The sequence below is a fragment of the Eurypyga helias genome, unplaced genomic scaffold (genome assembly GCF_000690775.1).
Source record: "Eurypyga helias isolate BGI_N326 unplaced genomic scaffold, ASM69077v1 scaffold43487, whole genome shotgun sequence".
In the NCBI taxonomy this organism is placed as follows: Eukaryota; Metazoa; Chordata; class Aves; order Eurypygiformes; family Eurypygidae; genus Eurypyga; species Eurypyga helias.
This window is the reverse complement of record NW_010260837.1, coordinates 1-26,042: the sequence shown is the minus strand read 5'-3', so window position 1 is coordinate 26,042 and position 26,042 is coordinate 1. Positions and strand designations below refer to the sequence as shown.

The window sequence follows — 26,042 nt, the reverse complement described above, 5'->3', positions numbered from 1 at the left end:
GATTCTATGATTCTATGAAAATACTTTGCTAGGTTTTAGAATTTGTAAATTTTGGTAGAATTTTTCACATGCTGTAAATGCTAAACATCTAATGCAGAATGTCTGTGTTCTGGCTAACTTTTCTAAATACAAATGAAATAATGCCAGCCTATGTTAAAAGCATTACTTAATGGGGAACTTCCTGCTTATTTTCCTCTTTCCAAATACAGAGAGGCTGTGATAAAGCACTCACTGGTACATAAAGTATTCTTGGACTTTTTCACTTATGCTATTCCGAAACAAAGATCTGTAAGTATGTTTTGGGGTTTTTTTTTGATCTTTTCTTGCATTTCAGTGGAATGTTTGGGGTTTTTTTAATCTTACTATGAAATGGTGTAAGGCAACTAGACAAGAATACACATATTTATAGAGTTTTACATATCCAGCAATTCCAGATAAATGGGGAGTGGTGGTGTATGGAGATTTATAGTCACACTGAACTTTCACATTAAAGCAATGGTGTTTGTGATACCTGATTTAAAAAAAAAAAAAATCTTTGGTGTTTTCCCTCTCCATGCTAAGTTGTCTTTTGCAGTAGCTGGAGAATAACTAAGGCCAGAGACATTGTTTCCAGTAGTTTAGCTTTCCAGTGTGTAGTTTCGCTTAGCCATTGTCCAAAAAAATCTTGACCAAAATACAATCAGATTATGTCCTTCTGTCAGCCTCCAAAACTGTTTTCTGCCTCCTCCTGAATCAAGCATTTTGCTGTGTGTATATGAAATTCCTTTTTTAAGCTTACCCATCCATTCCTTCAAAAAGGAGGTCTAAATCCATCTGTGTGATGTGACACTGCATAAGCTGGCATCCTGCTTGACTTCCCCTGTCCTCAGTCTGTGTCCGCCAACCTGTGTCTGGTTCTGCAGTTTGGCACTCTCTCACTCCAGGCCAGGTGGAGCCTTCTGGGCTTGCTGTCTCTTAATTACTTCTGCTGGACAGGACTCCTGCACTTTTCTGGGTTACTGTTAACAAACCCAATGCTAAGGGTAGTGAGGTGGACTATTTGTGGTCTATTCTGAGTCTAGATCTTACGTAATTAAAGGTTTCTGTGCATGGTTTCATGTAATGCTTTGTCAGAGAATGCCTCTGGATTCACGGACTTGTGTGAATCCAAGGGAGTGAGGGCATATCTCTTCCTCCTTAGCTGGCTTTTTGTGCAGACGTGGTAGCATATGGGTATTCTCTTTGGGGTTTGAAAACCCCTTTTGTAGATCTGTTCTTGCCTTCGCATACAGCTGGTGACACCAGCTATGTTGTAACTGAGCAGTTTCTAAATAAATGGTGAAATGCTTGAAACCTTTGACTGGGGAGCAAGAAGCAGCTATGGACAGAAAGAGAGACAGGTGGGACCTTCATGTCAAAGAAATCAGATAGTCAGATAATAACAGAAATAGTATCTAGTAGCCCCAGGAGGGTTATTTTTGGTATGGTTTTCCTTTTTTTGGCTGATGGTGTTATTTATCAGATAGCTTTAAAACCTCATTCCCTTGAAATGAAAACAGACTTTTGGCTGAATCTTGTCATATCTGATTTATAATATCACCTGGTGCTTAAATGGCCTGTTAATTCCTCTTGCTTTCTGGCTAATACCCTGTGTGTATAAATAAATTGCATCACCCTCAAAAGAGATTCTTCTAAATGAAGGGCTGTCTTTGTCTCCTCTAATTTTAGTCTCGGTTTGAGCACCCTTCCTTGAATGTCGTCAACAGGACAACTGACAAGCTTTAATACAGTTTCAGTCTCATAGGATGGGTATGATGAACAAGATACTTTTGAAGAAGGAAAGCTTATGTCATTTACAGTCTTTTTTGACTCCTTTTGAGGCCTTTTTTCATAGTACAAGGCAGTGTGAGTGTTTCTGTAGTCAGTGTTGCTCTCTATGGTGTTGTGGGCAGACAAAAAATCCTTTCATGCCCTTGCCCACCCACCTTGATGTTTCTCAGGCTTTTTCTTTCACCTTTTTGCTTTATTGCCTTTTCTTCCCCAGGAAATGATAGAAGCTATCAGAGAGGCTGTCATTTACCTGGCACACACTCACGATGGTGCCCGAGTAGCGATGCACTGCTTATGGCATGGTACTCCCAAGGTATTGTTTGGTTTCTGTTCCTTTACCCAGTCCTCCTTCAGTGTGGTCTGAGACGGTATGAGTGCTCACATGGGTCCTTCTGCCAGCTTACGTTTTGATGTAGCTAAGTATTTGAGAAGAAGATTAAAAAGTGGCCTCACTTTACGTGTTGGCAAATACAAGCAGTACTTTTTTGTGAATCAAGTGCTTTCATTAGAGCTTTTATAGTGGAAGCATCTCCTTTCATTTTTAGGAGAGTTCTTGGAGATGACACACAAAGGTCTTCCATTTTAAGGTTATTGGCCATTAATTCATGCCATAGATGTCTTAATATAGGTGAAATTGGCAGTAGGGAGAGGACAGTAAAGAAGTCATGATGTGGAACAATATTTGGCTTTGGAACACTGAGACTTAGAAAACATTATAGGAACTGTGCTTTAGTTTCTCTGCTGACAGTAGCCTGAAATACTTTAGGTGTAACATGTGCCATCAGCTCTTGGAAATACTGTAATCCCTTTTTCTGTATTTTAAAAAAAAAAAAAGACAACTTATGAAAATGCTTCTTAAAGAGTGCAGAAAAGAATATTAAGTTGCCAGGATCTAGAGGTAATAAGGAGTGTAAAGAAGGCTGAGCAGTCATTTCAAGAGCTGGAAGTACAAGCACTGAGGAAACTTTCTGCCAAAAAAAAAATCTTGCTCGTAAAGGGTTTTTGCAACAGGCTAGATTCCTTGCTACTTCAGAGTTTCTGGTCCTGTTGAATAAGTTTCTTTCCAAATGAAGAGTTGAAGTTCATTCTTCTGTAAGTAATGAACAAGATACAGCTGCACATATGTGGTGGTTTTGTTGTTTGTGTTTGTTTTTTTTTTTTAAATTATTGTTTTGTTTTCAAGTTGCCCTTTTTGACATCTTCCATTGGTGGGCTGGACTTGTGAACATGTCACAGAACCTCCCTGGAATTGAGGCTTTCACAGTTCAGGTTTAACTCTGCACCATTTCTAGGTGTTGACCAATAATATAAATGTGAGACTTCAGTAAATAGCCTTTGCTTTAGAAAGCAAATTGAAAGTTATCTTTCTGAAGGTGTAAATAGCCACTGTTGTTCAGAATCACTGGCATCTCCAGGCTCATTCAAGTTTCTTGTTTCCTTTTGGGTAGGACAGAAAAGTCATTGTGAAAACTATGAAGACATATATTGAAAAAATAACAATGGTGAGTGTTCATTAGCCATTTATTTCATAGTGTCTGAAGCAAAAGTGATCTGATAGGGGCTAATGTGGATGTGCATTGGTACTGGGAAACAACTATGAGATCTTAATTAAACTAGGTTTATAATAGTGGTGATGTACTAGATAATATGAAATATGTTGAACTTCATTAAATATTTAGAAACATACCGAGAAGTTTCACTGTGGGTGCTATATGTAATACTATTCTTCTTTAAAGTAGCTGGGTTAATTTTAAGTCTTAAAAATTTTTTTCCACATTTTAAGTCAGGAAGCTTCAAAATGCTGAAGTGACATACAGTGGAAGAAGTCTGTATCAAATTTTTTTTTCTGAGTAGTGTGTATATTTGGAGACTGCAGAACCAATAGACTAGCATCTGCATCCGGATTTCATAGTGCTGGGCAAAACTGCAGTTGTGAAGAAAAGCTCTTCAAAATTCTTCCCTTCCTGGTTGCTGTATTGTTCTGTTTACCAATAGTTGTTGGGGTCTCTTTTGGTCATACAACCTTGAGCATGCATCCCCAGTATATTTATGTATATGTAACTGTGTACATGTCCTACTGCACTAGTGTACGTAATAAAACTTACACAGAAATAGAAATTCAAGGAGGACGATGTAAACACTGGTTATTTTTATATATCTACTACTGGTACAAAAATATTTTCTTCCTGCACCACAATGGGTTGTCTTGTGCATGGCACTTTGGAGGCCACAGGTCTAAGTAGTGTTTCTCTCCACAGTTTTTTTTAGTATCAGAATACATATTTTGATATATTTCATAAAATATCTATTATATAGAAATATAAGACCAGGTAAATAGTAGTTAAAACAACACTAGAGCACTGAAGGTCTGGCTTCGGTTGGACACAGAGTCTCACTGACAAAGAAGTGAGTTTGGCTGTGCCCTTTTGAGCATGCTAGAAATGTGCTCTCCAACAGTGCAGCAGAGACTGCATGGCTCACTGCAGGGACATGATCTCCAGAAATACACTGTGTGATTTATCTGTTTTAAACAAATCCACCATAGAAATAAAATCTGTTTGTAAAGTTCTTGCAAGGCAAATCCTGTGATTTTAAACGGTGATTAACAATAGGGTTAGGTTAATAGTTTGGATGTGATAAAGCAGCATATCAATTTACAACGGCAGATTAATTTAATCCACCTTTGTTTTAACAATGTGCACATTTTTAACAATGTGCTTTTCTTAACAAGCTTTGCTTTCAGAACAAGTCTAAATATTGGGCTTCTATTATTCTATGACAGTAGACAGAATTTGCTTGTTGGTTCATGTTGTGTTTGAGACAAGCTCTCAGAAATGTTGATTCTACTTCAGTTAGTATATTCACAGAACTTGACTGTGTGTGGTTTCTGATGTCTCATCTTTGCAGGGTGAATTTTCTCATCTGGTCTTGCTGGCAGCATTTGACTGTATTGATGACACTAAACTTGTGAAACAGTTAATTATATCTGTAAGTAATTTAATTTTTCTTAAAATTGTGTCAGTATATAGGAGGATAAGAGTAGGAATACTGCCACTTTTTTCAAAACATTTAATATCTTTCCACCTTTTTTGTTTCATTATGTTTGTGTGTCATGATTACTTTTAATTTTCATAGAAGACCTCAGCACTTTCATATATTCTCTTTAGTCTGTTATTTGAATTATTTTTAAAGCTAGACTCAGTGCTTGCTGAAAATTACCCTTTTTGTACATGTTCAATCTGGCTAATGGATGACTGGAATCTCCTTAAAGTCAATCTCTTTGTTGTAGAAGTTTGACTTCTGCTTGTATTTTAAGAGATTAAATTGGTGGAAAACTTCAGAATGAGGATGCCACCTTATCCATTTTACAAGCAAACCTAAAATGTCAAGAATATCTGTGCCTAGAATATCCTTATTGTGCAAACTTACTATTGTAAAAAAGGTTGTTTGGCACACTTAGCTCTTCTCTTTTGCAAAAGTAGCATCTCAGAAAGTAATACTTTAAGACAAACTACAGTTAATTTTAACGGTAACAGACCTGAATATAATATACCATGACTTCAAACAAGAAAAAGTATGTGGAGGCTTTTGATTGGATGCAGAAACCATTAATTTGCATTCATTCTCAGAATGACATTTTTGTTTAACGTGCTGGTAATTAAATGACAACTAACATTCTGGATAGAATCCACGTGATATTTTTACCTTGCTTTAAAAATGGATACAGATAGATATCTGAAGCGTGAGATCACTCTAGCTGTTTTCATTCACCTACATGGCATTGCAGAATGAACATGATCTAGCTGGCATCTGCTTCCTTTTCATGTGCCCCATTTCACCACCCTCCTTCCAAAAATTATTTAATAGGTTTTCATAGTATTTATACATAAGGTTATGTTTCCATGCAAATTTTATGACTTCTAAGATGCTTTAATCTGTAAATTACCATGAAGTTATCTTTCCACACTGATAAAAGAGACTGCACAGTATAAAATTGATTTTCATGGAACAAGATAATTAATGCTGAAGTATAGGTTATAATGTGTTTATGGTAGTACACATGCTGTAGCTTTTAGGACTGAGTAGTTGAGAGGCAATGGCAGGGAGGTAAAGATGAGTCAAATAACTGCTTGTGGAGGAGGAATATGGGGAGAGAAAGTGGTTATGATGAGGCTTGCTTTAAAACATGTGAGCAGTTTTTCCACTGAGCAACTGTGTAGGGGCGAATTGGGTTTTTATACCCTCTCATGGAGATCTGGCTGGAAGTCTGCCTCTGTGTTGGGTGTGGAGAGATGAAAGCATCCCAGTGTGGAGATGCCTTTTGTTTCTTGGGGATGTTAGCTGTAATCACAACTGGGTTTTGTTTCCAGAGTCCAGTCTGTAACTTAACTACTGGTGGGCAGGTTCTGAGTAAGTAAGCCCTGGCAAATCCAAGCTGTCTTGGTATGAGATTATTGAGGTGTTCCTGTACTATGTTACAAGTGCTCTGCTTTCTGGAGAGTTCACTCGCTCAGATACTGTGCTTGACTTCAACTGAGCTTCCAAGGTGTTGTTTAATTCTTGCGTGACCTGAGTTTTTCCACCATCTGAGGTCAAAGATAATGGAGTGTTTACTGTTTGTCATACTGCTGCATCAGTCTGGACATAGGAGTGAGGGAGAATAAGGAGGAGTGGCCTTCACACCTGCAGAATTGGCCTATCTGCATTTTTATGAGGTCAGGAACAGAGAAAAGATGTCAGGGAAAAGGGAAAAAAATACCAGGTGAGATCAAAACAAGCTCTTTAGATGGTGAATGAAAACGAATAGCAGAGGGTGAGGTAGAACCATCTGGAAATCAAGCATTGAAGCATAAAAGAATCTAACCCTTAAAATTATCCTAAAGAGAAGTTAAGACTTCTAAAACACCTTATACTGGTTATCGTTCCGTCTGTACTAAAATGTAGCATCAGGAACATAAGGAAAACAATACAGGTTGGGGGGAGGAAGGAGGGAGAAGAAGCAGTGTCTGGGGAGTCTTTTGGGATTGGAGTTTTTTTTGGTAGTATTATGAAACTGATCGCTTCTGTGGATTGGCAGAATGGCTGGGAATTTGTAGGTAAGGGAAGGTTTTAAGCTCTTTAAATCCTTCAAGGAAAGTCTTTCATATGCATCATCTGTCAGCTCCATCGAGTCTTAATTCAGGACCAGAGAATATGTATGGTGCTTTAAACCTTCATATGTGATTGGAATTCTACAATGTGAGCTTGGCATCTGTCAGGATTCAGGCAGATTTTCAGTGGGAAATCCCTGTCTTTCATGAGAATTCCAAGCAGACAGTGCTAGGCAGATGTTACCCACAAGAGACAGCATGTCTGTTTCCTTTAGAGTTTCTCCTGGTACTTTCTCACACTTTTGGCAGCGAAAGTGATCAAGTGCTCCTGTAATTCATCAAAACCATGAAATCGGGGGGGGATAAACTTTTGGAGGATTTAAAGAAAAATGTATTTACTATCTTTTATGCAAAATGGCTATGTTATAGGTTGATTTTGTAGTGCAGGTCATTTTTCTGTTTATTGGTACTAAACTAAGTACTTTCTTTACCTGTTAAAAGTTTTGAAGTACTTTAGTACCTTTATCATCCATTTAATTGATAAATGAACTTCACAAACATCTGAATGTTAATGTATGTGCTGAAAAGACAGAACGTGGTTTGGGGTGTTTTTCCCTCAGAAAATACTTTTTTTTTTTCTCTTTTTTTTCCCCCATGTTGAGTGTAAAAATTACACTAACAGGTTTTTATTCATAGGTACAGTGCTCTATCAAACTGATGTTCATCTCAGTTTGCCAAAACTCATTTCCACCTAAGTTTAAGCAATGTTTTTGAAATACGAATGTTTTCTTACTATTTCCTGCCAGATTCCATCCACCTTTTTCTGTTTCTCATCCCCTCAAAGACAGCCAGCCTGTCCCCCATCTTAATAGTGACATTGGTTTAAATTGTTCTATTTATCTATTTATCTATCTTTTTGTTTTATTTATCTGTTTTCTAGCTGTTGCAGGAAGGATTTTCATAGTGGGGAAAATAGGGTTTTAAGGGGTATGGGTATGGCCTGCAGAAAGTGCCCAGAGCTCTGTACAGCCCTTTGATAATCATACATTCAATATGTATATCAAAAGTTTCCAGGAATAGATTATGAAAATGGTCAGGAGTATCTGCATGGTATTTAGGATTTTTCAGTGGTACTTGGAAATAGCATAAAAAGCATGTTGCTGTATGAAAGGGCATTTATTGAGAAACTTTCAAAAATTGAGTACAAACAGATGGGCTAATACAGGAGCTTCCATCTGAATACAGCAGTATGCTTCTATAAGCAAGAAAACTCTCCTGCATATTAATGTGTTTCTTCCTCATCTGTGTTAGTGCACAAGTGTATGAGGTGCCCACTCTGTAATTTACGAAGTGGTTACTCCTAGCCAATGACTATCTGGCTAGCCCAGTGTTGTCTGTTAGTGCTCAGATGAACTGCAAATAATACTCCCAGCAGAAGTCAGCTTTATTTCATTATTGAAACTCAATTTTTCTTGCTGACTGTTCTGTGATCAGTTCTAGATGGACTTTTTCCTTCTCATGGACTGTCATTGCCATCTAGGTGCCTATGTGCAGTCTTTCAGTCCCTTGAAAGTCAGCATGATTTCAGTGATTGCTCTTAGGTGATGTGGTAGGGGATCCTTTGTAGGTCTGGACTGCAGAGGTTATGACTTTTACTGAGGTTATATTTGTACAGCGTATGACATGCCAGAATACGTGTTGTTCTTTGTACGTGCGTGTATTGGTGAAAACAAATCCTGTCCTTTGTAGTATTTTCCAGTCAGTGACATTGATGAACACATTTTAAACCTTAATATTTTTCTTCTTTCTCTCACTTCTCCAAAGTTTCATTCTAACTGGAGTCTTTTATATTTAATGTCACAAGCAGGTTGACTCTTAGCCATGTTATGTAGTATTTCTTTTCTAAGCTTTGCATTTGAAAGGTAATCGGTAATTACTGATGGCTCAAAACTATAATTTCATTAATGTTTTATTACTGTTTGTTTATTTTTGCAGGAAATAAAAGCTTCTTTGCCCAATATAATAAACAACAAATATGGAAAGAAGGTCTTGTTATACTTGCTAAGCCCTAGAGACCCTGCACATTTTGTTCCAGAAATCATCACACTTCTGCAACAGGGAGATGGAAATGCCTATAGGTAACTTGGATATTAAGTTGTTTTCCCTGGAGTCCAGAGCAATTTGTGCAATTTTCTGTCATGATTGATTTAATTTCAGCTTTTATTCCTAGGTTATCTAAGTGATGTAAAAATATATAAGTAATACCTAAGTATTATTAGGTTTGTAGTCCCTATTTCTGCATTTTTGGTTTTATGTTCATATGTGATGATTGGTGACTAGCAATTTATTGGTGATCAGCAGTTTTTCCCCTTTGTAAAGGGCAAAAATTGTGCTATGTGCTTTGTCTGAACTCACATATCAAATCTGGCATAGCAGAAAATTTTTAGTAAGCGTTACTGGTGTTTTGAGTTGCAAGTATGTTTCATAATCTAGCAATAAAAATGGAAGTTGTTAATTTGAATTCAGCCTCTCGTATTGACTTTGATGCTTATTGACTTTTGAAGAAAGAGCCATTCTAGCCGATTAGTGAGCTGTTTAAAAACCACATCTCAGTAGTTGAGATAGCAGCATGAATAGAAAATAAACAGAGGTTAAATTATCATTGTTTACAAAAAACTCTGAGGATTATTGCCAGTCAGCTTTAAACACCACACATTTTCTCACTCCGTGTGTTCTTGAAATGTGTGTGCAACATGTGTTTAATGTGAAAAAGGGAGAAAAATAATACTTTGTTTTGATCTTCCAGTGATTTATAGCTGCCCCAAACAGCATATGTGTTCTGAATTTCTCGTTGCTTGATGTGCATACAGACCAAGTCTTCTACAATAATGAGTTGTCTCTTTCATCAGTAAGAAGAATACTGAACTCCGCCGCCGTGAACTCCTAGAAGCCATTTCCTCACCTTTGCTAGAATATTTGCAAGAACATACTCAAGAAGTCGTGACAGACAAAGCTACCTTTGTCTTGGTTGCTGACATCTTAAGAACAGCCCTTGGTGACATCCAGCCTGCACTAGATGCAATTGCTAGTTTGGCAGCAGAAGAGCTGATTCCAGGTGGCCGTGATGGGCAGGTAACGTAACGGAGGGCAGAGTGCTGAGATCTTGCAGAGAGTTTGCTTATTCTGTATGACTAAAATGAAGTCTGCTCACTATCTCCTTTATGCAAGATAACAGCATACTGCCATGATAGCACCAGTACATTAGATGTGGGCTCTGTTTTCTGACATCTTCCTGTCATAGTTTGTTAATATTGTATCTGGAGTGATAAAGCTTGGGCCAGCATTTCATCTGAGTTACAGAGCAAGGCACTTCCAAGATCTTGAGTCTTCAGAACTACTTTTAAACACTCGGTGTGAAGGTAGCTGACATGTTACAGTTACACTGTCTCTCTTCTAATGTTATTGCTGTGCAATCAATTAGTTAGTAAGTTTTTATAGTTCATTTGACTGTTTATGCTGAGAATGATGATAGGGTCTCTTAGCTTTCCGGTATGCGTATTTCCATGCAAGGAAAGATCATAGACAATAGCTGTCTGCCTTCACAGTATAGCCTTCTCTTCAAGGTGTGCTGCTCTGCTGTTTTGCTGAGTTAAGCTCAGTCAGATATGTTTCTGTGGACTAGAAAACAAAAAATGCTGTGCATGCTGTATTTAAGATAGATGCCCTACGGATTTTCATAGTGGTGCTGAATTTGCTCTGTCTTTCCCCTTTAAGATACGCATTTTACATGAACTACTCATGTTTTCTGTGAACCATACTGTAGTGATTTTTCAAGTCTGTGAAAATGTGGGAAGTCTGGGAGTTCTTGTAGAGGCAGCTAGACCAAGAGCTTCTGCTCAGTAAGCATGAAATCCTTGGAGGTGTGAATGAAACATTGCTTGATATGGTTTATATTTCTGAAAATCAGATATTGCAGGGAAGGTGGTAAAAAATAAATCAGTCACTTTAAGAAATGAGTCAGATACTTGCATGAAACGTTGATATTTGCATAGATGATGACTAAGTGGTCAGTGTGACGTGAGGGCAGAGTGGATAAATCAAGCAGAAGTATTTATATGCAGACTTAACTGTGTTGTGACACATCATAAGTAATTTGGGTTTGTTTTGGTTCGGTTTTTTCCCTTTAAAGCTTCACATTGCAGAGCATCCAGCTGGCCATCTAGTTTTGAAATGGTTAATAGGCCAAGATGAAAAAATGAGAGAGAGTGGAAAAGAAGGTATGTTGGAAATTCAGGTTTATTTTACAAAATTGTGATGTTAGAGTAATCAGTTATCCAACCTAAAATAACATTGCTGTATTTATTTCTCTGAATATACCAATACATGGGAATTTTAACATATCTAAGATTATTGCTTCTATCTTCTTGCTTTTGTGAGCTGTTACATAAACAGAATGCAGAGGATACGTTTGCTTTTTCTGCAAAGCAAGTACTGGTCTTTTTTTTTTTTTTTTCTTTTCCTCAGGGGTTTACTGTGTACATGGGACAGGGTTCGTTTCTGTGCTTAAAATGTCTTGATAGCTTTGCTAAATTACACAGCAATTTAAGGGATAATAATAGAAAGTTTTTCCTAGCAGGAAGGCTTGTTTCATTAGTGCTTGCGAGCCAAACTGTAATCTTTGTGTTCATTAGTGCTGCTGGGTTAATGCTTTATAACTGTTATTACAATAATTCATGCACAAAAATAGGACCTCTTTGCTGTTTATATCCCAGAAGGCAGAGATTGGGCACAGATGTTCTCATCTTAGCTTATCTTTTAAACTTATTTTATTACGTAACTGTAAAATATTGTTGTGTGAATCACCATGTCCTAATAGAGATTATTTTCTCTCATATAAAAACCTCAAAAATGAAAGAATGTGGGGGTGGCACAGTATAATCTGGAGGGAACTTCTCAATCTGTAGTGGGCTTTTCCTTTCTAGAATTATCAAATGTTGTTGAACTTTTTTTTTTCTTCTTACTACATTCAGGTATCCACTGTTTTCTTTAAAAATAAGAGTTACTTGGCCTGTATTAAATGTTTCTGAAAGGAGGCTGTTTTACTACTTCTCAGCTGGGTGACCAGGAGTATGTAAAGGGGAGGTTTTTATATTGTCTTTCGGAGACTGGCCTAACTGAGATGATGATAGTTACCTGGATTTATTTCTGCTAACGTCATGCACTGCCCGTTTTAAACACAAGCTGTTCCCTTTGGTTTCTTTATTTTCCTCCAAGGAGTGCACCATTCAGAATTGTTGATCTGAGTTTATGGAATTGGCATTAAAGAAAACAACCAAATCGTTATCACGTAGGGAACAAGTTGAATAGAAACCGACCTGTCCATCAGATGGAATTCTGATCTAAAGCAGCAGTGAAAAATAGCTTCAGTGTTTTTTTGGAGCTTAAAGTTTGTTGGGGTTGGGTGGATTCTTTTGGGAAGCTTACTGGTAAGTTTGCTTGGCATACAAGCTGGAAGAGCAGCTTCCCTGAAGTTCAGTTCTTCAAATTCAGCTGGAGACTTGAGGTCAGCCTAGGTTCTTTCTTTTGCGTATGCCCTTAGTGCAGTGAATCTGCAAGTCAGCTTTAGCTTTCAAAGCTACTGAAGAAAGAGAGGCCTGTGGCATCAGTACACCTGAAAGAGGTAGGGTTCCTAGTGGTTTTCGTGCCTCAGTGTAGGATTAACTCTGAAGTTTGAAGTAAATTCATTCTCTTGCTTCAGTTATAGAATCAGATGCTTAAAAAGGTATCATTTTTCAGCAGAGGTATGTATATATTAATATATTGCATATAATCATCCAGTGTGGGTGGTGTCCTTTCTTTGCAGTGGATGCCTTTATTAAAGACATGAATAAACTTTGACACTCTTAAAAATGAAACTGCAGATTTGTCTGCTTTATACTAGTAGACTGTCTCATGGTGCTGCTGTTATCTAACTAATTTTAAACAATGCTTGGAAGTAGCGAAACGTCTATAAAGGTATTATTTGCATTCGGTGGTCGATTATTTTGAGAGAGCAAAACTTTGTGAATGCTTGGTGGCTGAAAACTATTTGATTAAATTATGACTGCAGAGAACTTTTAATAGGCTTCTTTATACAAAGACACTGTCTAATTTTTTTCTTCTCCCTACCTCTTTCCCACATTTTACAGTTTGTTTTGGAAGAACCTTGGTGGAATGTGTTGGTATTGAGAATATGAAGACCTGGGCAGAAGTAAACCGAGGTGCCATTGTTCTTTGTTGGTATGTTAGGCTATTTCTTGGTTATTTCTGATTAGGTTCCAGTCTTAATTTCTTGAAAGGCTAAGACAATATCAATTGAAATTTCTACCAGCAAAATGCTGTGTTTTGCTCAATGTGTACTGTCTTTCATGCCACTGGTAAGTCTGTGATGGAACAGAGTACTGGAAAAATGCAAACCAGAGTTTGCTTGAGATCAGGCTTTTGCAGTACTAGGAAGCAGCTCAGTGTTGGAAAGTCTTAAAATTAAAAATGAAATTTATTTTTAAAATTGTGCCTACCACATCTTGTTTTACAAGCACAAAATTCTCAAAAGAGCACTCCACAAAGAGGTAGGTTAAAATAATAAACTCTGAAGTACTTGGGACTGGCAGCAGCATGCAGGACTCCAGATTCTTTTGGTTTGGTTTCTATAACTTACTGCTTTATGTTGATGCCTTCATTATGGAGCCTAGGTATGTCTCATACCGAAGTAGTGAAGTGTTTGGAATAGACCATGCAAAGGCTTATGATGAGCTAACTGGCTTACAACTTTGAAGCAGTGAACAATGCAACTAAGGAGATCAAAAAGACCCCTGAGGGATTGGACTAACGTCAACATTTTGTTTTAGCTGGTGTAAGCAGCAGTGTTAATCATCCCTGTTTCCACTTTGTAACTGTCAGGTCATAGAAACCCAAGGATTTGTCTTTAGCCCAGAGTGTTCTGGAACTGCTGGGTCAGCATTGCTCTGCTGGCTTCTCATAGGGACTTGCACTGAACCAAAATCAGCAAATAATTCAAACAGACAACATGATTTTGAAAAGTAAAAACATCATCTCCCTTTCTTCTGCCCCACTTCTCCCTCTTCTGAAGTTAATCTAGACTCCTTGCTGTTTGCTTTTTATCTCTCTTCTTTATGACTGTAGAGTGCAGTTGCTTTGATGTTGATGCTCTTTTGCAGGTTGAATCAAAAGCTGTTTTCACTAACAGGACTTCTGTTAGTTAATCTGATTTTAATCCTAACTTGGTTTCATCATTGTCATTCAGACTACAAGTGAGAAGAAATGGTAGTAGCAGAGTAGTTGTAATCCAGACACAAAACCAGTTTACACAACATCAGAATCGTAACATGGATCTGGCTATTAAAATTGTTCAGCTGCTAAAATGGTAACACGTTTTCTTTGCCTCTCGCAATAGGCCTCTAGAATTCAATAAATGCATCTAATGCCTTTAAGTTACCTCATCCAGCACACAGATGTTCAGTAGAGATTTCTTATGAATACTTGTTGATTGACAGTGTATTAATGCTGGGACTTTCTTCCCCTAGCTCAGGGCTGAGGAGATTAATTAAACATGTGGTGTTGCTGGTTTACGTACTAAGCTATTTTGATTGTCCAAATGAAGTTTCAAAGTAAATTAATGGAATTTTTTCCATGTATAACACTTCAATAACTGATTGGCTGTCATAACAGACTTACAGGAAAAACTGGGAAACTAATAATTACTTATTAGCAAAAAGCAGCACAGGAATGGTATATTTTAGGAAAAAGTTGGTGAGGAATGTCAGTCTTTCCCTCTCTCTGCTAGTGCCTCATGGCACTACAGGGTGCGGCTTCGACAAGTGTGCTTTGTTGTTAAGCCGGGGAGCTTATCTCCCAGGTTGTAAATGGAACGTTTTTCACCAATACTGAAACCCACCTGGCAGGAAATAGATAGAAAAGTATGGGGGAGGAGTGTGTGTGTGTTTGTTTGCTGGAATTTTGTTTCTAGGGTTTTTTTTTAATTTTAATTAAATCTGAATCCTTTCTAGCTTGAACTACTCTTGGTGACTCTTAAGCATGGTAACCTTTTGTTTAGGCAGCTGAGAACACACGAGCATAACCAGCTGCTGTTGTTCCATTTCATGTGACACCTCCTTACCTTGCTAACTGACACACAGTAATTAATGTAATCTTTGTTTAACCACAGGCATTGAAGTCAAGAGGTTACCCAAATCATAGATCCATGATAAATTTAATTTAGTTTGGTATGGATAGTAACTGCAATATTTTTTTACATAAAGTAATTGTTGATGTTTTTCAAAACCTCATTTAAGGAAAAAAAAAATCAGATATTTCTTTTGTTATCAGGGACCTCAGATCCCTCTTACAGAGGTCATTTTCAGATGCTACCTGTTCTCCCTGAAGCTGTGATTGTTGGCTTTTGGAAACCATCTGCCACTCACATGAAGATCTGAATCTCAGTTACCCAGTCAGTCCATTTGAAGACTTCTAGCTTTCTAGTCATTGAAGCTTACTCACCAGTTGAGTTAATTGCATATGCTGGACTGCTTAGTTACCTTGTATCCTCTGGACCCTTTCCTTCCATTGCCCTACTTGCTTTTAATTTGATTTTTATAAAAAAAAAAACTTGGGCCTGGTTCTGACCTAGTATGAGTGTGAATGATCCCAGAGTCCGAGAGGGCTCTTTGCAGACATTACAATCCATCTTAGTGTAAATAAAGCATTGGAAGTACTTGAATGTCATTGATGCTGGTCTGTTTACATTTCTGCATCTGTACTCAGCATTTTTGAATTTGTCAGTGATGTGTTACATCAGGATGGAAAATGCATAAAAACATACTTCACCAAATGACTTAGTTATTTCCGTATTCATTTTTGTAACATGTAAAACGTGTTATATAAAATGTATTTTATATCCACAAAATTCATAGGTGCCTGCTCACCAGATTTTAGAAGGACTTGCAGAATAAGAATAAAAAACCCCAGCGTATTCTGGTCTTTTTGCTGTATTATCAGGCGTGTAGATGTTCTATATTAAAAACACAATGTCTTGAAATATCTGTGGACACAAGGAGTTTGGAAGTAGCTTTACATGTATACCTGTTGGCAGATGAAGTCAATTTTTACGAATAAAATGCAGTCCAGAGTGGCTTGCTGCTTCGTATGCTCTTTGTCTCTGGCGGTGAACCATGTGAATCTCTCCATGTTAAGTACCATGTGTTCAGCACATCATTTCTTAGTATTCTTGACTTGCTTGCTCTTCTCAGAGGTGTGTACATAACTTGCAGAAAAGCTGAAAACATATCATCATCTGTGTTGAATTCAGTTTTAAAGAAGGCCTCTTGATTAAGTGTTACTGTCATAGCTGAAACTGTGACAGAAGTTGCTGCTAGAAGTTGTTTGTCATAGTTGTAGAAATAAGTCTAGGAATAAAGTAGCCGAAAATAGTGGTTTTGTCAGATGGGCATCCTTTATTGCCTTTAGTGTTGCCACCCTGCACAGATTTGGAGTCCTAAGGAGGCAAAATTTAAATCTTGCCTTCAACTACATTAGTTCCTTTTCTGTCTTTCTCGGTTCAGCTCACCATGTCTAATCTTTATTTGAAAAGTACGCAAGACAAGCTTCTAGGTAGCTGCGGATTGGTGAGCCAATTGGAAGAATTCTAGGGATGGTAAAGAGTTGTAGTAACATGCAGCTGCTTGGTACCACTGTCTGGATGTTACAGGTTTGGGGTTTTTTTTCCCACCCCCCAAAACTTTGTATGCCAGTGCAACTTTTAATTTTGTCTGGATTGCATTGGCTGCAGAAGGCATTACATTTTTTAGGCAGTGTTCACTCATCGTTTTGAGGTAATAAATTAAGCATGCCATTACCTCTACTGATTTTTTTTATTATCTAAGAACACTTCACTGTTACGCAAAGGAAGAAATATCACTGCCTAGGTTGAGCTGCAGAGTGCAGAAGCTTTTTCTTTCATAGTAGTATTTTTCAGCTAACAATGAATGTCCTTGTTTCTGGTGGGAAAAAAAAAAAAAAGAACGATCTGGGAAAGCTGGTTTGTTTTCCAAAAGTAATATCTGGAAAAGAACAGAATTTGTTAGACTCTCTATTCCTGTGCTAAATATAGCTCAGAAGTACCAATAGTGAAAGTACTTGATGTTTATTAGATATACATCACTGCATCCAGTTTTAGGATCTCTGCTACAAGAAAAGGTATCAACAACAGGACCAGGTTTAATAGAGGGTGAGCCCCTACATTTAATGTTTAATAGAGCCCACATCATAGTTGTGAGCTGGATCTCTTAGTCTGGGAGGATGTTCTCTGGGATCAGGGCTGGTTCTGGTGGGAGAAAGAACAACTTTGGGGTCACTCAACAGCACCAAAGTGGGCGGAGGAGAGCAGTGCATGTGTGGCTGGAGGGCGAGAGGCAGCAGCAGCAGAAGCTGAAACACAAGAGGCTCAGGCTGGAGAAAGGAGAAGCATTTTCCCTCCCCATGGGGACAGCCCAGCAGTAGGGACGAGGCCCAGTGGGATTGGGCTGTCTCTTGCACTGGGTGGGGTTTCAAGCCCTATCTGGGTGGAGCCCTGAGCAACCTGTTCTGACCCAGTGTTTGAACCTGCTTTGAGTAGGGATCTGCAGTTTCTTCCAGCCTGATTTATCTTGTGTTGGTTGTGTTCTCACTTGGTGTTTCACACTTCTGAAAAGTTTTGTCTAACAGGAGGTGAAGAATCTGCCCTGAACTATATTCTTCCTAAATAGTTATTGTTTCCTTCCACGGACAGCTTCTTTTCCTGTGACCTACTTGCTGACCTTTGATGGTTTGTTTTTTTTTTTTCCCCTGTGTCTTGTAGCCTTCTCCGGAGCACCGATGAAAAAGTGTCAAATACAGTCAAAAAAGGACTGAAAAAGCTTGTCCCAAAGTTGAAGCTGACTAAAAATGTAAAAGGAATAGAAGCATTACTGGAGAAATTGACTTCCTAGTGTAAATGAAGCTCAAAAGACAATTTACATCAATGCAACCAGCTGAGTATGGTTGGTAAGATTTTGCACCATGGTTGTTTTAAGAAGCAGTCTATGCATTTGTAAATTAAATCATTTCTAAAACAACTGGTCTGTTGTACTCATTTTGTTGTGTGCAGTAAATGGTTGTCCTCAGGGACTGAAATCTCAAGAAGATTTAAGAGCCAGTGGAAACTTCTGAACACATAATCAAGAAATTAAATCTTTCCTGATAACTTGCACAAAAATGTTCTGAGTGTTGTTAAAATTTGCGTGTATGTTGTCATAGTTACCGTAGAAACAGAAGCAGCTGTTCTGGAGATATTCTTGTGTACTGGGCAAATACACTTTTTCTTAATCCCTTTCCTTTCTGGTTTCCTCAAAAAACAAAGCAGAAAACAGCTCAAGTCCCATTCTTACCCTATGAGGGAGTGATGGGGGCTCTTCTCCTTCAGGAACTAATGAGCAGGATGCAAATAGTGCCTCTGACTTTTTTTTTTAAAGAAGGTCCTGAAGGAGAGGCTGACTATTTCAATGCACCACTTCTGGGTTTTGTTTTTCTTATGTTGTGTTAAAAGTAGAGACTTTTAAGCCCTAGTAAACCAGACGAATCTGGGGATCTTCTTGGTGTCTTCCTTCTAATAGGGGAGGGATAAATTTACTTCTGCATGCTATCAAATAAATGTCCAGTTGATTTCTACTGTGCCTTTTTTGATCTAGAACATCAAGCCCATATTTTATTTTCTCATTTTAAGCAAAGAAAAAAAAAAAAACACAACAAAACCCACCAAACAAACAAAACCTCCTTGGTAAGGCATCCATACAACACGCTGGTGGTGTTTAATGCCATGCTGATAGACTGATCCAGAGGACCAAATTAATTACATCTCCACATTGTAGTAGCCATGCTTTACTGTTACTTAGCCTCACAGGACGTGGTTCCATTTTTAATAGCAGATATTTAGCCATTATTTCTCTTAAGCTATAGCTTCCTCAGCATAAAGTAGAACGCAACCAATTGGAAGTTACCAGTGGTTGAGTAGCCTGGCTAAGTTTCCATATTTTACATACTTCAGGTCAGTCTCCGAAATGACTGCCTGTGGTCGGAGGTCGTGGTGATCCACTACTAAGTCCATTGGGAACTGCAGTGCTCAGCACCCATGAAAATAAGATTACCCAGTTTGAGACTGGATGTGCTTAGCACGAGGTGAAATACCTGGTTCCCTAGGGAGCACTTGGGTGTGTACCGGCGCTGGAATTGTTAAGTACATTTTCTGGATGTGTATTATCTAAACAGTTTATCCAAAGCAATTAAATACATTGTTTCATGTTAATAAGTAGTCTCTTGCATCTCACTGATCCTGTCTAGGGGGGAACATTGACAAGATACCTGCATAGACAATTTTTTTAACAAAATCATAAACCCAACTGTAATTCGTAGTTTACTTAGGTTAATTTAAGCAGTACCTGAATGCTGTAGTTAGGACTGTTTCTAACATTGCTTCTCTTTATATCTGTTGATTTACTGATATTTTGCTGACTGTGCTTCCCTCTAATTCCACCTCAGTTTATGCATAGTACTGAACACTTAAAGGTTAATCCCAATTAGACCTGATTGACACTGGCATTAAGTGTTCATGCTTGTAAACACATCCTCTCAGTTACTGAAGGTTGCAGCTCATTAGTTTCTGTAACAGGATTTTCTTTTGTGACAATAAAACATCATTTTAATTAGCAACAGATAATTAATATAAACTGTAGTGAACTGCTAAAGAAGTCTCAGTTACTGCCAAAAAACTCATCTGAATGAAATATGCAACAGATTTCTGACTGAATAATTAGTGGTAGAGTAAAACAGTAGGGGAAGGAAAAAACCCAATCTGATAACAGCCCTTCTCAGTTTTCAGGTTATTGAGCGGAATAAACTTAATGCTTAGAATCTGGCACAGACATACTTCCTATCAAGAGAATTAAAGGGGACGGTAAAGTAAGTAATAGCTCAAGTTAGAATAAACTAAAGAAAACACTGCGTAAGAATGTCTGCTTACGTGAATCTGATTTGGTGCTTTGATTGCGTGCTTTAATTCTGGTTGCTTTAACTGAATGTCTACCAGGCAGTTTATTTGCATTTTTGAGACTATAATTTATTTTAAATTATGTGTAGTAATGTGGGGTGACTGACTACTAATTTTCCTTACCACAATTTGAGGAATGCCACTCTTCGTTAAGTAGACAGCAGTTAAGGTTATGCTAAAGTTGCCATTATTTTCCTGTCAGGAGTAGAACATAAATTTTACTGTCAAGTTAGGTCTTTAGTGTCAGTTGAAACCAAGTTCTGAAATAGCCTTATGGAAAAATAGAAAAAGGAGGTTATGGGGGAGCGGGGGCGGGGGAGAGTGTACTAAAGACTGTTCAGTGGCTGAAGAGACTTCATAGAGTGGACTCGTTTTTCCCACTGAAGAAGTTGGTTGGATGCAGTGCCATTTCTGTCCCAGTCTGCTGCAGCTCTCTCTGTGACTGTGTGAAGGCTGAGAGATGAATTGTTTGAAGACTCTGAAGCAGAAGGTTTTTTTTTTTTTCAGTGTCCTTTTTCTTTTTTGAAATGTAGCTGGCAAGGACTTCTGCCAACTTTAGATTATCCAAACTGCTCGAATGATTGCCAGCATCTTAATATAGCCAGCAGTATTTTTTTATTGCCAAGACGACAGTGAGAGTGCAAATGCAGCAAGCATCTGTGCCACTCACTCAGAGAAGAGGCTGTTCCAGCAATTATGGGGCTCTGGTTTTAAAGCTGTCATCCAGGGGGGAAATGACTGGCCCCTTGGTCATCCAGGGCCACCACCTCTCACTTTACGTAGCAGAAATTGGTGGGGAAACAGCCAACATTTAATCATTGTGACTGCTAGGACAGCCTAGGACAAAAAAGGTGGTGATAGTTAATTTTATTTTTGGCTCTTAGGAGACAGAACGCATTACCTTGGCAATAGTGTATGTTAGTGTGTAATAGTGTGTTTCCCATCACCTTGGAAATAGGAGTATATGGACAGGTATTACTGCAGTGTAATGCCTCTTGGTTTAAGGTACAAAAGGAGCAGCTTTCCCCTTTGCTGCTGACAACATGCAATACCAAGAACAAGCAGTGTTTTGCTTTTCCACTGGCTCTCTCTGCTGACTTAACTTTTCATCAAAAGCAGATGCACACAGTGACTGGTTCTGAGTGCAGAGCTGAGGACAAAGTGGGGTCAGCAAAAAACAGAATGATGGAAGCAGCTGGGAAAAACGGGGGAATGTTTCAGGACAATATCTATATTGCAGGCAGGCAGTAACCCCTAAGCTGTGAGATCTTCTTTCTTAGTCCAGCTCTCCTCTAGCTGGGTTGTAGACTTGTCAGGACAGACGCAAGGACATACCCACATATGCATACCACTTGGCACTTACAAGTTTCTGCAAAGTGTTCTCCCTGTTCCTGTGGTATGTCTAAAAAAAATAAAAATGGTACTAATCAAATATTAAAGTTTTTTTTTTTTTAATTTCTTACATCTTTAAAATGGACTTCTGTAAGTGTTCATTGCATTAATCAAGACACATTTCCTTCTGACCTCTTGGAATAGATCTGTAGTGCTCATTAGAGAGTTTGCATTGTGAAGTTCAAGATCATTGTCAAAACCCATTCCTTTTGCCTCACTAGTGTGCAGAGCACTCCTCAGCTGATTTGTGATAAATGCTAAAGTTCATTTACCATATTATTCTTCCAGCACTTTCCCCCTGTTTTCTACTCACAGTTTAAAGCTTTTGTATTGACTTGCTCCTGTACATGCTCCATTCTAAACTTTCTTTCACTGTTAATGGTACTTTTTTGTCCCTTGTTTTGTTTTCTGTGTCTTGCTTTGAGACCCCAGAATTTCAGGATATGTAACCTTTTTCAAGATCTGTTAATACCGTTGTACATCTAGTAAAGAAAAACAGGCATTACTGGGAAGGATTGCTATTTAAGAAATGTGAATCTGTCATAATGTGTTCCCCACCTTATCTCCAATCCCTGTAACTGCAAATTTTCAGCAGAGCATGTTTTCCTTGACATGATTTTTTTTTTTCTTTTACGTGTATGCAAAGGCCATAACCCACTGTGCTGTAACACCCACAGTAGCAAGTAGAGGATAATTTACAAGCTGTGTTAGGGGGAGGGACCAAGGGAAGGGAAAAACTGGAAAATAAGACAGGTAATCTCAATCTTAAATCAGCACTAATTCAGCACTTACATGTGCCCATTTTAACATTACATACCTTTGTGATTTTCTCTTAAAATTGTCATGTATTTGAAGTTTTGTCGAGGGCCACCTGCTGCCTTGGAAGATGGTTTTAATTGTTGGATTTTTATGTTCTTTCAATCAGAATGTGTTTTAGAAATACACTTGCGCTTTACAAAACATAATCTTAAAGATTCTCTAATTTTCCCTGTCTTCCCTGCAGCTGCTCTGCCTGTCACTGCTGGAGCTAACTGGAGTGTGTCTACATGGATTACATCTTTTATTAGAATAGTGGGACAGCCATAAAAAGCATACGGGAGGGAGCTGACAGGACCTCTGGGTATACAGGTGTATATGAACAGGTGCTAGAAGCATTGAACTACCAAGTCATCAGAAGGTTTTCCTCTGTTTGTAAGCCCGATGCAAACAGGATACTTGTGGGGGGAAAAAAATGCCACGGCTTTTCATTTTAAAGATGCACTGATTTGTAAGCATTCCTGATAAAACATTTTTTTGTGGAAAAAGGTAATAAGAGGATATGAGAGTTGGTTCAGTGTGTTACACTGGTTCAAGTTTCTGCTCCCAGTGAGTACTATGAAGAAGATCGGGTACCACAACACCTGCTATTAAGTCTTCACAGCGTGGTGGTAGCACCAATTTTCACAGCAGCCAAAACAATTCTTCTGGTTGAAATGCTGTCAGAGGCTGTTTCACAAATTGGTGCTACCAGTTTTTCCACTGAAGCATTTGTTTTGTTTTGCTTTTTTCTCTGTTCATCTGAAAAGGTAAGTTATTTAGAGCCTGTTTCAAATTCGAAGATTTTTGTTAGTGGTCAGTGACAAGAACAGGCAGTACCAATTTAAATACGTTTGAAAAATGTCTGAATAATTTCTTTTCAGAAGATTTTAAAATGATTGAACTTCCAATTTTATATGTCAAATTTCATGGTATTTTATTAACTAAGGTCCAGGCACAAGGGAGCTACTGGGGTCTGCCTTCCAGAACTGATGCTACTCACCAGCCTTCACAGATCTAGTGATTTCCCTTTAAAATCTCCTCATCAATGACAGATGCCAAACACAACATTGTATTTCCTATCTCACACAGCATCATGCTCAAGCTGGAGGACCTTTGCTTTCACAGGTGAGGATTCAACTTTGCACTGCCCAAGCATTCACCTTCTCAGTTTGCTGCTGGAGCGTTGGGAAGTGCACGTTGGAACCAGCCCTTGGGATGAACAGGCTTACTGGCAGAGCAGATGGAGTAAGCACCATAACAGTTGGTCTAAAGTCACCTGTCTGCTGCTGGTTGTGCTTTGTCCTTTAATCTTGGTATGATGTGCTGAGGTGGACAATTGGTGTGTGCACTGTCTGATCTCAGGCAGCGTAATGCTACCCAGACTGTGATGGCTGCAGTGTGTAGGCCTTGCTTTCTGACAAGGAACTTGCACGGGGTTACAATACCTAGGAAGCTTTATTTTGTTGCTGTTGTTTCTAACTGGTTTCCCATAATGATGTGTGTGTGTGTTGTGTGTGAAAATGAGATAAGCAACTTAAGTTTCATTAAACCAGTCTTCTAGATTATTGTTAATAATAGAAGTGTAATAATAGAGGCTAAAGGTTATGAATGATGCCCAAAGCACTTTAGCTTTGCAAAGGGAAAGCTATGTTAGCACTGGACTGACCACTGTGTTACTCGGGATTCTCCATGATGGACCATGAACAGAAACCATTGTTTCTACATGAAATTTTGTTTCCAGCCAGGCATGCAAAGTGCCTTAGAATAACACACTAAGTGAATCTGCATCTGTAGCGATGAGCTTTATCACAGACAGTGGATCTGACTTGTTCAGTGGGTGAATTTTGTGGCAGAATTTGAATAAAGAGTGGAGGTGATAGTCTGTGCAGAGAGAAACTCAGGGAGAAGGTAGGCATGCAAGGAAGTGGTCTCTCTTCCACTTCAGTGGAAGAGGGAGGGTTTGGGGGAATAGAACTTGTTGCAGAAGGAAAGATGCCTTTGAAAAGCCATGCCAAAGCTAATTGCAGGGGGATGAGCAAGTGTAAAAGTGGTATTACACATGTGTAAAAGTGGTGGAGGGCTGTGGGAAAGAGATAAAGCAGCAACACTGTGCTTAAAACCTTTTGTGTCTTTCTGTCTTCTCTTCCAGCCCCTCAGTTGACCTAATAAATATGATTTTGAATCCAGCAGCTTGCCTGCTGCAACATGAGTGAGTAGTGTTTCTTCTTCTGCCTCTGAACAGAAGATGCTGCACTCCTCTCTTTGCAGGTACTGTTCAGGCTATTCACCATGCTGATTCAGTTCACAAACCAGTTAGAGATATGTGCGTAGTGCTGTTGAATTAATTTCTGTCAGTGAGTTGAAAAGATTCACTAAACAAAGGGGAACCTGTATGAACACCAGAGCAGAAGCAGCAGTGTTGCGTAGTAAGCCAGTGAGAAGTCTGACATTAACCAGGAGCAGATCTTCCCTTTGTAGGGGATCACAATGACCTTTCAGGTTAACCGAGCTGCATGATCAAACGTGCATTTTAAATCTGTGTATAAAGTGGCACCGTTCTCTCTTCAGTGCATGAAGATTTAGAGGAACATAGAATCATTTAGGTTAGAAAAGACCTTTATCAACCCTTACCCTAGCACTGTCAAGTTCACCACTAAACCATGTCCCTAAGCACCATATCTAATGCGCTGTACTGCATGGAAAAACACACCTAGAAGATAGCGTTATTTTAAGCCTGCTGTGCCTCATAGTGGGATGAAAATTGGTGGGACCTGTGTTTTGATTGCTTCTATTAAATCCTGTCAGTAAACGCCTGGAAAATACTCCTTACTCACCTAACACAACCTATTTAAACTACAGTGAAGGTAACTTTATTTTGAACTTTCATGATCCCTGACTAATTTTCTAGTGTTAAGCATTGATATTTTTCTTTTCTTAAGCTGTTCTAGAAATATGCAGACCAAGTATTAAACATATTATGCCATCATCGAGCTCTGCCTAGAATCACTTCTCTTTTTGTGTAGTGACTTTTGGGGAATATTTTAGGCATTGGAGCTGACTTTTAGAAACAAAAGAAATTTGTGGGAGGGTTGTGAGGCACTGGAACAGGTTGCCCAGAGAAGCTGTGGATGCCCCATCCCTGGAAGTGTTCAAGGCCAGGCTGGATGAGGCTTTGAGCAACCTGGTCTAGTAGACGGTGTCCCTGCCCATGGCAGGAAGCCTTTAAATGTTTTATTTAGGAAATAAACCTGAATCTGTTTGGATCTCTTTCTGTCTGAGATAAATGAAATCCTAAATTGCTCCAGAGTGTTTGAGTTTGGTTGCCCTGAGAATCATAGAATTACAGACTGGTTTGGGTTGGAAGGGACCTTAAAGACCACCTAGATCCAACCCCCCTGCCATGGGCAGGGACACCTTCCACTAGACATTTAGTCCGTAGTGATGATAATAAGATTTTGCAGTACAGATTAAATTTTACATTACTGTAAGCGCTGTTGCTGACAGGACTCCAGGCTTTTGGTAGACTGTACCTGGAGAAGATGCAGCAGAGCTAGCTGACATAGCAGGTAGCAGGCACTAGGTATTTTTAAGAAAAAAGAGAATCTGCCAGGCTGAAACCTCTGGGCGGCAGCAGTGAACAATTTTCCAAGCACGGGACCGTACTTCCCACAAGCTACCTACCTTGCCTTTTCTTAGAGGTGCTTTGCGGTCCCATAAGAGTGGGATGTGCTGTCGCAACCTGTGTGCGATTTACTGAGTTTTTATGAATTTCTGGAACTTGTTTCCGTTTGGATGTTTGGGTTGTTGCTGTGGTTTTGGTGTCGTCCCTCCCGCCTCCA

The 26,042-nt window shown here is 38.8% G+C and overlaps 1 protein-coding gene across 1 annotated transcript; it reads left to right on the top strand.

Moving 5' to 3' along the window:
* Positions 1-209: 209 nt before the first annotated feature.
* Positions 210-18,046, top strand: KIAA0020 (KIAA0020 ortholog; the record flags this gene model as incomplete). Its single annotated transcript, XM_010155147.1, has 9 exons — positions 210-288; positions 2,024-2,122; positions 3,258-3,311; positions 4,717-4,797; positions 8,895-9,037; positions 9,809-10,031; positions 11,089-11,176; positions 13,088-13,178; positions 17,791-18,046. Coding segments are annotated over 9 exons (988 nt in total), but the record flags the coding sequence as incomplete, so codon positions are not given.
* Between the last annotated feature and the right edge of the window lie 7,996 nt (positions 18,047-26,042).